This window comes from Musa acuminata, chromosome BXJ1-8 (assembly GCF_036884655.1).
Source record: "Musa acuminata AAA Group cultivar baxijiao chromosome BXJ1-8, Cavendish_Baxijiao_AAA, whole genome shotgun sequence".
Lineage (NCBI taxonomy): Eukaryota > Viridiplantae > Streptophyta > Magnoliopsida > Zingiberales > Musaceae > Musa > Musa acuminata.
The window spans coordinates 7834267-7845727 of NC_088334.1; the positions used below are offsets into that span (position 1 = coordinate 7834267).

Here is an 11461-nt window from a genome sequence, read left to right on the forward strand (position 1 = left end):
TTAAGTATAGGGATCAATATGCTAAAGAGGTTTAACAATAAATGATAATCTTTAATTAGTTCGATTTACACGAGTTGATCCACAAAAATTGTATTAGGGAGGATATATATTAATATATGTATGTATATATATATATATATGTGTGTACATATATATATATATATATGTGTACATATATATATATATATGTGTACATATATATATATATATATATGTGTACATATATATATATATATATATGTGTACATATATATATGTGTATATATATATATATATATATATATATATATATATATATATGTGTGTGTACATATATATATGTGTACATATATATATATATATATGTGTACATATATATATACATATATATAAGAAGCTGTATAAGACCACCACCACGATGGAGATATGTTATATACCAAACTCGTCTTTGATACAAAAAAAATTTTAAAAATTGGAAAAAAAAAATATAGCATGGAAGATAAAAATTTATAATGACAATATCCAATGCAACAATGATATAATACAAGAATTCCAAAAGGTGAAACTAGAAAATGTAGCATTAGGAAATGAACATACATATCCACTATGTCAATAATAATAATAATAATAATAATAATAATAATAATAATAATAATAATAATAATAACAACGCATATATAGTCACCCTCATTGTCAGTCTATTGATGCAGTCAACATTCATGTTTCATTCCTCCTTACAGACGATCGATGGGTGTGAAGGGCACATCTTTGGTACTGGAAACCCGGTATCCTATGAAAATTGCAACACACAGGGAAACTACGGAGAGTAGCATGGCGAAGGCAGTGGCAGCATCCCATGATCCACTCGACGCTCGAGAAACAGATACAGAGGAAGCCAAGGCAATGTCCAAAGGCAGCCAATTGCAACTCGCCGAATAATGATCGGATTTGCTCCAAGGATTGCCGCTGGTCGGGTACCAGAAGGCCATAGCCACCTTGCTCGCTTGTCCGATTGTGAATTGGACATCCTGCAGCCAAGAGAGTAAATCTGATTGTCTTCCCATTGACATTGGCATCCTAGATCAGGAAATAAGAAGCAATATGAGCAATGTACGTCTCTGCACCTGTTGGAATCGATCCATTGTCCTCAAGGGTCTCGAGAATTCAAAGAAGTAAGTGCCCTTCTCGCCATCTTTTCCATATGGACTGTCCTCCTCCACCATGCCTGGATGAAACACGGTTGTGTCAGGTCAGATGATGGAGCAAACAACTTGAGCAAAATAGCAGCAAGAGCTGCTCAACAAAGCAATTTAGTAAATCAGTAGCATTACTACGTGTTGCAAATTAAGGGCAAGTTTTACATCTAATGTTCTTGAATGCTGGGCTCGATGTGGTAGATGTTTGAGGCTGTAGCAATAATCTGTCTTGAACTTATCGAGAAGTGAATACAATCTAGTAAAGGACACAATCAGAAGACAACTTCAAACATGATGATAAGGAACAAGATCATGAAGCCTTGATCAACACTGAAACAGCAGAAGATATTTGATTGGGACAAAGAAAAAACGAGGAATACAACTTACCTAGGCACCTAAATCTTAAGTACAGACTAATATGGTAATCATAGTTTGGCGAAAATTCATAAACCTGTGAACTAAACATTTTTACTCCACCTTAAAATTTTAAATACATGCATCACACTCTCATTTCCTCCATATTCAAATCCTGTACCATCGTTCAAGGTCTGCAACACTGGTACTCAGCTTGTACTGGACAGTAACATTTTTTTTAATTTTTTTTAGTTGTTCTGAAATTCGATACATATAGGTGTATCATCTGTCTGTATGCCGGTATGGTTCGGACATGTACCTATTCGGGCTGATAACTCAAAATTAAAAACCTTATTATTGTCATCTTTCCCTCCAACATACATGTCTGCATTATTGGAATAGCTGTTTTCCAAGACAAACATGATGTAATTAAAATGTCATATTAACATGTGCTCGTGTTACTCGTGTAGTTGTCATACTATAAATAGGAACCTTAGTTAGTTGGCTATCTATGTTGAGGACACTAGACTTCTGAGATTGATATTGCAACTAAAATGGTCAGATTTTACTCAAGACTTGAATTTCCTATCCAAGTGGCCTATGGTAATAGCCCTCTAATCTAACATCTGGACTGTTTTTCCTGTTCTCTATGTTTGTATTGTGCTGGAGATCTGGTTCTGGGGTAGTGATCTTCACCTAGGTTTTGAGTTGATTTTTCTTAAAAAAAATAAATCAGCATTTAACTTTGCTGCCTAATCCTTTGCAGAGCAAGACTGGTCGGCAATCATGCAATGCGCTGCCCTTCAATCATCACATTAAGCACTATGTAGTATCGTCACCCAAGAAATAAATTCAAAATGAATATGCAACTGGAAGTCAGGAACAGATATCAAAAAGCTTATCCATGTGCAAATCTTGTAGAAAGAATTCAACATATGCGAGTATGACAAATGAAAATTAGCCTACCATACCTGAATGAAACGTTAGACTACTGTGCCACCAAGCTCCTTGCCAATCATTTCGGGCATTTGAAGTATTTGCTGAGATAATGAGGATATTTAGATAAGATGCTTTTGTACAGAAGGAAAAACTGTGAAAGTCGATAGAAAGACAATAATGCTTTGTTAATAATCCATTAAAAAAAAGGATAGGAAGAGTCCACAATTTGTTATTTTGGCTGATGCACAGTGCACTTAATTAGCTTAAGACCACAAATAGTATTAATAAAATAAATGTCAATGCATTAAATTAAATGCCTGATAAGGTAAATAAACAAATTGTAAACTTAGTCAATTCTCACTGACAAGGACAGAAAATAGACAAACACAAGGAAAGCAACAAAAGAAAAAGTAAAATGAAGTGATAAAGCATTGTAGGACACCGTGAGATGGACGAACCAAGCTTATGCACATTAAAAAGAGTCATGCTCAAAAGAGGTCATCTTAAAAGGCAACAAAAGAAGGTTGAACTTAAATGATAGATGTTCAAATTCAAACTGGATAACCCATCTTTTAGAATATAGCCAGGCCCAACTTGTTGGGATCTACAGCTTCCTCTTCTTGTTGTTGAATATTCTGAATCAGAGTATATTCAACCCATATCATGTGCTACCAGTTCCCTTGTTATTTACCAATACTAAACAGTATAATTACCTTTAGGACCAATTCCATCAAAGTATTGGCAATGAGGGTTCCATGCATATGTATCAACCAGGTGACCGAAACTACAAACACAGAACACAATAGCTCAAAGCCTGACTTGAATTGAATCATTTAGCTAAAATATAACAGATATGGACTACACCTTACCTGTCTTTTCCGGTACCATTTATATTGTCCATGAGATTGCCACCATATAGCCGTCCAGGAATAGCATTGCCAATTGAAAAGTGCATAATGTCCACTTCGTGGCCACGACAGCTATTGGCGGTGCATGTAACAGGCAAGTCAGAACATCCTCCCATCTAATGAAACAGACCATAACTTTTACACTTACAATTGATGGATAAAAGAATAAAAGAAAAAGCAAGGATATTTACGGTATCGGGCATCTCAATTGGAAAAAAGAAAATGGAAGCAACGTCTGTATGAAGCTAAACAATCATGAACCACTTATGCAACAAATAACACAAAGGAAGGATGGCCACCACTAGTGTTTAAACCAGAAATAATGTTGAATTTCTTATTCTTTCTGCAAAATTCAACATAACATAGAAGAATAAGTTGCAACCAGAAAACTTACATTCTGATATGTAGCATTCTCCCCAACTTGAAACATGAGAGCAACAGAAGGACATCTTTTATTCTCTCTGAACAGCCAAAAGAAAATGAAAAAAAATCATTAGAAAGCATATTGTCCAATTATATACATGTTTGAAAATTCAAAGTATTTGATGGAGAGATTTAACAGTTTGTTGTCATAGCACATAGACCGTTGAGTGTGTAACAACATGATGACATGCATTTTAAGATAGAATAAAGGAGCTTAAATGGTGCTTATAAAGAAAGTACTGGTATTGGTCCCACCAAAAAAGAAATTTTATAGAATTTAAAAAGGAAGAGCTCAAGGAAAATTGTGCTTTTATGTGATATGTTGCATGGAAACTGATCAAAAAGAGAATGATTTCCAATGAGAATATGTTAATAAAAGAATAGGGCGAAAAGGCGATTAAGCTGCTTTGCAAGTCTCTCGATACAATGATAACAGAGAAAGAAATAACAAATTAATGACCTCAAAGTTAGTTGTCCTTTGCCCTGAAACTTGGAGTAGGTGTTCGAAATGATGAAAAGGTTGTGCACAAGTAAAGGAGCAATATTTTGATTACGGAAAAATGATATAACAGAACTTGAAGGAATAGACCATAACATCACTCTAGAACAAATAATGACATTGGCAAATTGGCAAACAATTAAAAATTTAAAATAAGATGTTAGGAAGAACATTGTAGGAAGCTGATAATCAAATTAAACATTATGAAAATTTAGTTAATGAAAAATTACAAAAACAAAAGAATAAAAGAAATAAAGGAAAACGCAGGAGGCAAAAAATCTCAAATAATCATATTTATTTCTAAACCACACTAGAAGATAAAACAATTAGTAAGCCATAAAAGCAATAGTTCTTACCCTTTTAGATATGCATACTCCCCATCAACTTGCAGCATGAAGAAAACATTACTACCGTCATGCACAGCCTAAAAAAATTTTGACAAACACAAAAATGAAACAGAACTCATGATGCAGCAAGCTATACTAGCAACACTAACTCGAGCACATGCATATAAATCCAGATTTTGTAGATAGACTCAAGAAATGGAAGCACAGAACTATGATGAAGTGTTGATATTATTTATACAAAAGGCAGACTTGTACATAAACGAGATTTAAGGGGAAAAAAAAACTTCAAAGATATTTTCAAATTTTAAAGCATGACTTGAACAACACACTGAATAGGTAAACAAATTAGACTTAAAATCACTCATCAGAAAGATCACATTTCTTTGTATAAAGTTGCTTTCTAATTTACATTATAAAATACATAATAATATAATTTCCTGTCAATTAAACAGAGTAAGATATATTTTGGGACACATGAATGATAATTACCATGCCAAAGACCAAAGAAATTAAGGAACATAATGAGAAGCAATCCAAGATGTAACTAACAGCTTAAACAAATTGAATTATGCTACATGTTGGAAGAAAGCAAGAAACCCTAGACATCGCAAACCTACAAGATACAACAATTAACAACATATTGCATACATGTATTCCAGGTCTTAGCAATAGATTAGCAAAAATACATTTTAGTTTCTAGAGAACACATATTTAACGCCAACATTAAAAAAAAAAATCCTTTGTTCCTAAACAACTTCAGATAACAGGACCAGACTTCACATGTCTCTAATTTTTGTGGCAATGAACAAATTGTATCAGAGAGGAAAAAAGGAAAAACTTAGTCCCAGCTCTGCTCACCTCTGAAATCCACAAATCTTCACCGAGCAAAACTGATAGAATAAGGATGCAGCAAAGTAAGTTATTCATTATTATACTACTGAGATTCCCAGTAAAATGGAGCTATGCATATGAATCAGGATACTGAAGTTGGCTTTTGATATAGTCCCTCCTATTTATGATACTAATGAGTAATGATTGATGTTGACCCCTCCCACCACCACCATGACTAGTGCCAACAGGAGCCTACCTCTGCTGATCTATGTGTCAGAGAATGAACCTTTGATCTGGGGCAAATGCACTTCTATAATCAGAATTGACGTGTAGAATTGCAGTTGATTCTCACATTTGGACTTCTAATCAGAATCTGCTTAGGCACTCACATTTGGACTTGATTAGATACCAAGAGTATAGGACACAAAAAAGATATTACTACAAATTGTTTCCACATGTATCTATCATTTTCATCACTTGATTTTTTTAGCCACATACTTGATTGATACCCTAATCTCCAATCTGAATAACTTACTTAGCCACATACTGAAGTTGCCACCATTTAACAAGTTCCTCGAGAGTAAGGTTTTGTCAGCAGGAAGTAAACAATTGCAAGATTGCTTGTTTCATTCAAGGATCATCAGGCACCAGGTTGCATATCAAGGCAAGTGACGCCCTTATAAGAGTAAATTGACACACTTATGCATCAATTTCACTCCAATTTTTTGTTCATCGAGTAGATAACCATATGCTCTTATCTTGAATACTTCAGTTTCCACACGGTACAACCACTTTCTTCCGTATACGACTTGGGCCCAACAATTTACATCTTTCATCTGAATAAACTAATCACATGCTTCAAAAGCCTTTATCGGCAGCAGTTATATTATGAAACAATCAAAGGCCATATGAAATCTATAAATCATAGTCTCATAGCAAGATTTTTTTTTCTGATAAAATATGATATCAAAATTCAAAATATTAAATTTCAGATATTGGGCATGGGGATAGTTATTTCAAGAGCTACTCCTTTCCTGATGCTTTAAATCGAGCATATCAATCCTGCAGGCATAAAAATAACACATGGAATTTCGTTGTCGAATATAATCAAGCACAGAATATGCAGAACCCGAGAAGCCCAAGCGCTAAGCTAAGAATCAAGATACCGACGGGCATGTAAATTATTTTTCCCTCTCAATTCTCTTAAAAGAAATTATAGCTCGACAACAACCTTCTGCACAATCTAAAGTACAATTTGAAACGATCAGCACTAGCGATTCTTCTTCTTTCCGGCAATTTTGTCACGAAAGCAATCAAATTACCAATAGAATAACCCTTCACATCTTAAAGAAGAGCGAAGAATCGAAGAAAGAAGATGTTTACCCTGACGGACATCCGGCCGCCACCGTAGGCCTTGTCCTCGTCGAAGTCGAGCGCGGGGAGGAGGGCGAACTCAGACGCCTCGATGTCAGTCCAGTCGTCGGCATGGCCGTCGACGGTGATCACCCCGGGCCGGAACTCCGCGGCGACTCGGACATCGGGGCTCGACTCGCAGCTCCCCTCGGCTACCTCGCCATGGTGCTCGTGGGCGCTCCCGAACCGGATCTTCGAGGAGAGGAGGATCGCGGAGAGGAGGAGGGCGAGGAGAGACCGAAGCATCGCCGCGGCCAGGAATTGGCAGGAGGAGTTGGCCGCCGAATCGGCGCCTTTGGGGGGATTTTGAAAGGCGACCGCCGGATCTGGAAGGCCGCCGACGTCCGAAATGACATTTTAGCCCTCATTTGCTTCTTGATTGATATTAGAATTAACCGGTTGGATTGGAAGCCTGCGGGGGCAAATTTGTGATCTCATAAGTCAAATTCTTCCGTTGACCATAGACCGATCCAAAGTTGCTTGCAAGGAAAAATCAGCACTGCACGGCTAATGAAGACAAATAAACAAAGACCAATTGATGCATGAATTAATAATAATATCTTATAAGAAAAAGGTCAATTTTCTGAAAACGAAAACCCTATTTTGGTATTCTTTGAATTGGGGCTCGATTTTGAGGAATTCTGACGGAGGGATATAATTTTATGAAATATCTCGAATGCCTAATAAAAAAGCGTGATCGAATGATCAGTATGATACTAACTAATTAACAGGTAAGTCAATCATGTACTGGTAAACCTCATTAAATTGACGTTTGATCCAATGTACTTTAGTGATAATGTATTTAGAAGATCAGACACTAAAATCCGCCAAATGAAATGATGTGAGTAGGTATTAGATCCATATATATTTATTGTTTTCTTTATATTGTGATTAGATATATTCATTATATTTTTATTTGTTATTATCATCATTTTCAACTTATAATTACGGAATCAAAAAAAAAAAATCAATTAATTGAAGTGATGTTTTTGGGAATTTGGTTATTGCAAGTTTCTAAGCAGACTTGAATCAATTGAACCGTTAGTAGTCGAGCTATTGGTCTCATCTTGGATTCACTATATAAGCGATAGGGTGCTCGTTTCATTCGGTCGAAGTGTTTAGGGTTTTTGATCGAACTCGACGAAGACGGTTTAGGGAGGAGATCCGTCGTCCGGAGCTCTCGTTCTTGACCCCTCTGTTCCCTTTCTCGATCTCATGTGAATCCGACGTCCAATATCCAGATCAATAGCAATGGCGATCGCTGGTCTCGTCCTCTTCGTTGTCGTCGCTCTCTTTGCCGCACCAGCTGCGGCGAATGCGATCCATGGCGGCTGCCGTGGATTCGTCGAGGTTAGGATCCCGAATCCGCCCTAAGTGCGATGAATTAGCTTCGATTTAATGAGTTCTTTATATCTTTGACTGCTACGATGTTAATTTCGTTTTTTCGCTCGTTTTTCTGACAAATCAGTGGTGGTTCTTGGAGTCTAGCTTGTCGTTGATCGAATCAAGAAAGGCCTCGGATGCAAAGTTGGATTATTCACACACAACGGTATGTTCTTATTAGTTTAATGTCCTGCTTTGTCGTGTTTCTTTAAATTGTTGATCGTTGCGTGGACACAATGAGTAATCAGTACAGTAAAAAGACTAACAAGTCTTGAAACTTACAACTGATGCTACGTTCGGATAACTTAAACCACTTAGTTATGTCAGAAGACACTCTATTTGGCTTTGAAGCTACACGTAATTTGACTATTCTGTCAGTTACATGTATATGTAATTTCTTTTGTATCTCTTGCACATGTATCTTTAATATTCCATTTTTATTTAATATGTTATGGTGAATATTTTCTTCACTGGTAGATTTTGATACGTGATGATATATTATGTATTTCCTCTTTGGGCTGAATGACTTTATGTCACAATTTGATGTTACTTAAGAATATATTAATCTTATTAATATTTTTCTTGTCAGAATTTTTTTTTGTATACACTAATTTGCATTTAAATGTCCAATTACTGTTTGACTGGGTAATTCCCTATATATATATATATATATATATATAATTACTGTTTGACTGGGAATCTGAAAGTCTTCCCACCAACTCTAAATGTAAATAGCTGTCTTAATATATCCATGAATGTCAAATTTATTTACTTGTGCTTTTCTGTTCACATCTGCTTATATTTCTTGATTAGAATTGTTATAGTTCTCATATCATCATAAATCCTATTCAAATCCGTATTCGGGATAGATCATACTCATTTAAGAATTTAGTATTTAACCTCCTCGCAATTCTTAGATGTGAGTACGATTTTTCCACTATTCAATCTCCACGGTTTTTTTACTTTTAAAATGGTAATTAATAGTCCTCAATTCTCCATATTCATGTCCGTACACATCAATTTACTTTAAGCGTAATACCTAAATTTCATCATCTAGTCAAAAATAAACTTCATCTGCAAAACTGGTCCACTCGGTCTTTCCAAACAAAAAGGCTTTTTTCATGTAAGCCAATTCATTAGGAATCTTATGGTTCCATTTTTTATCAGCCCTCTGGGTTATTATTTATTATATTCAAAGAATCTCCATTCCAAACACTGCTTTCAAGGATTTCTTATTATCTTAAATTATTTATTCTATTCAAAAAATCTCCGTTCCAAATACTTTCAAGGTCTTCTTGCTCTTCTCCGATGAGCAATTTTCCCTGCAATTTGAAAATTCGAAAAAGAAAAAGCTTAATTTACAGTAGTCATCAACATTGGTTGAAGCAGACCGGTTAAATATTAAAGTGCACCAAATCAATCATATTTCACTTGAACTAAAAGTCTCCGCCCAAGTAGTTGGCGTGTTGATGGTGAGAGGAAGGCGAACACTCGATGCCCTGACTCACATAACTCTTCGTAACTTTGCCACAACAACAGAGACAATGGGATTCGTTAATATTACACCACGACGTCCGTCGTAGGTGGTATGGACTGAAAGCCCCTTGACTGCGTCGTCAATGTCAAATTATCCAAACTGCCCTTATCTTTTTCAAAAATAACGTGATTGCCAATCATAGTTTTGACATACTTAGCTTTTACATTTATATCTCATTGGCAGGAAATAAAGGACGTTAGCTTTGACATACTTACTTACCCCAGGACTCACTTTCACCTCGATAGTAATGAGGTTACAAGAGCCCACACACCTCTCCTGTCTTGCACTTGAGTGACCGAGAAGCGACCTATGACCACCCGTCAATTATAGTTTTGGGAAAAGTCGCATGCTCGACTACAAGAAATATTAATCCGAAACTTATCTCTCCATTCTTCAAGAGTGTTAACCCGGTAAAACTCATCTCTCCAATTTTTTGGTCACTCGACGTAAGCGATCATCACCCTCTTATCCCGTACGGACATTAAATATGGACAAACGATGCTCCTACTATCATCATTCACTAATAGGAAAAGGTATCCGTTAACCATCGACATAAATGAGTCCGTAAAGAATCACAGATTGAGGCAATGAATTATTAACCTCTCGTCATCAACCGTCCAAGTATAAAGATTAGCCATTAGAACCTTAAAAGGAGATGGAAAAAAAATTTTCTCCTATCATATTCCCACTACTAATTTTACTGTCGGAGGGGTTTGATCGAAAATTTTCTCAATGTTGACGGTTTATCTTAATTTATTTTCAAAACCTCGAGGATGTTTAAAACCACCTCGGCTTGGCACAAAGTCTACCTCCAATGAACAATTAGCACATGGGAAGGCACTAATTAGTCTTTCCTTTATTTCAACTATCCCTCAAGATTATCATGTGAATCTTCGAGAAGAGTTTGTGCCTTAAGAACATAGTCATATCATATTGACTCCCCAATTAATAACATAAAGACAATAAGCAAATGAAAACTATTATTTAGGTAGATTTTAAGGCATTTAATGTGACACAAATCTCATCGAACGAATATTAACACAACAAGAGTTAACTCTTCTCGCCCAACTTGATCCGAAGATTCATCACGCTCATGTGATATATCCTCCAACAAGACCAACATGACGGCGCGAAAGTTAATGCATTTAAAGATAGGGGTATTTATGTCTTTTGAGTCGCTTTTCCTCCCCACCAACTCTCCGCCAAAGGCCGCGCGCCCGCTTTCCCTTCTCAACCATATTGGTGGGCGGGACTTTACCGGTTCGGCCTCCGAACCCGACCAACCCAACCGGAACCTCTCAATGACCCACTCAAAGCGGACTTTCGCTCGATTGAACCGAGCCGTGACCTTGTGAGAGCCCTTGAACCCATGGATTTGATAGAACAAATAGGCTTACCAATAGTCCACTTGCAAAGCTTTAAATGTTTTGTGTGATAGCTATTTTTCTGTCAAATTGAGAATGACAGGGTAGACTTAGAGAAAGATTTATTTCTAAATATTCAAATATTCCATGATGTCTCCGTTTTATCTATACTTATCAAACCAAAGTGCACGGTTTGGTTTAATTGACTCCACTTGTCCGGTCGGGTCGGTTTGGTTAGCCAGATTAATGCCGCACGTGTCTCCTTATGGGAGGTAGGTGTGCGTTGGG

General features: G+C 36.4%; 1 protein-coding gene across 1 annotated transcript; it reads right to left on the reverse strand.

Annotated features, from left to right (window-relative positions):
- Positions 1-467: 467 nt before the first annotated feature.
- LOC135587367 (uncharacterized) lies at positions 468-7202 on the reverse strand. The gene is made up of 8 exons (XM_065078687.1): positions 6860-7202; positions 4655-4722; positions 3771-3837; positions 3338-3492; positions 3182-3252; positions 2501-2569; positions 1104-1204; positions 468-1007 (listed from the first exon to the last, which is right to left on the reverse strand). The coding sequence occupies exons 1-8, from the start codon at positions 7133-7135 to the stop codon at positions 714-716; spliced, it is 1101 nt and encodes a 366-aa protein (XP_064934759.1). The 5' UTR covers positions 7136-7202; the 3' UTR covers positions 468-713.
- Positions 7203-11461: the final 4259 nt, after the last annotated feature.

Excerpts from the sequence above, each read along its gene's own strand:
- LOC135587367 (XM_065078687.1), bottom strand. The coding sequence starts at position 7,135 with ATGCTTCGGTCTCTCCTCGCCCTCCTCCTCTCCGCGATCCTCCTCTCC. Across the intron at positions 3,253-3,337 it reads AATGGTACCGGAAAAGACAG|TTTCGGTCACCTGGTTGATA; the intron begins GTAAGGTGTAGT and ends CTGTGTTTGTAG. Across the intron at positions 2,570-3,181 it reads TGATGGAATTGGTCCTAAAG|CAAATACTTCAAATGCCCGA; the intron begins GTAATTATACTG and ends TCATTATCTCAG.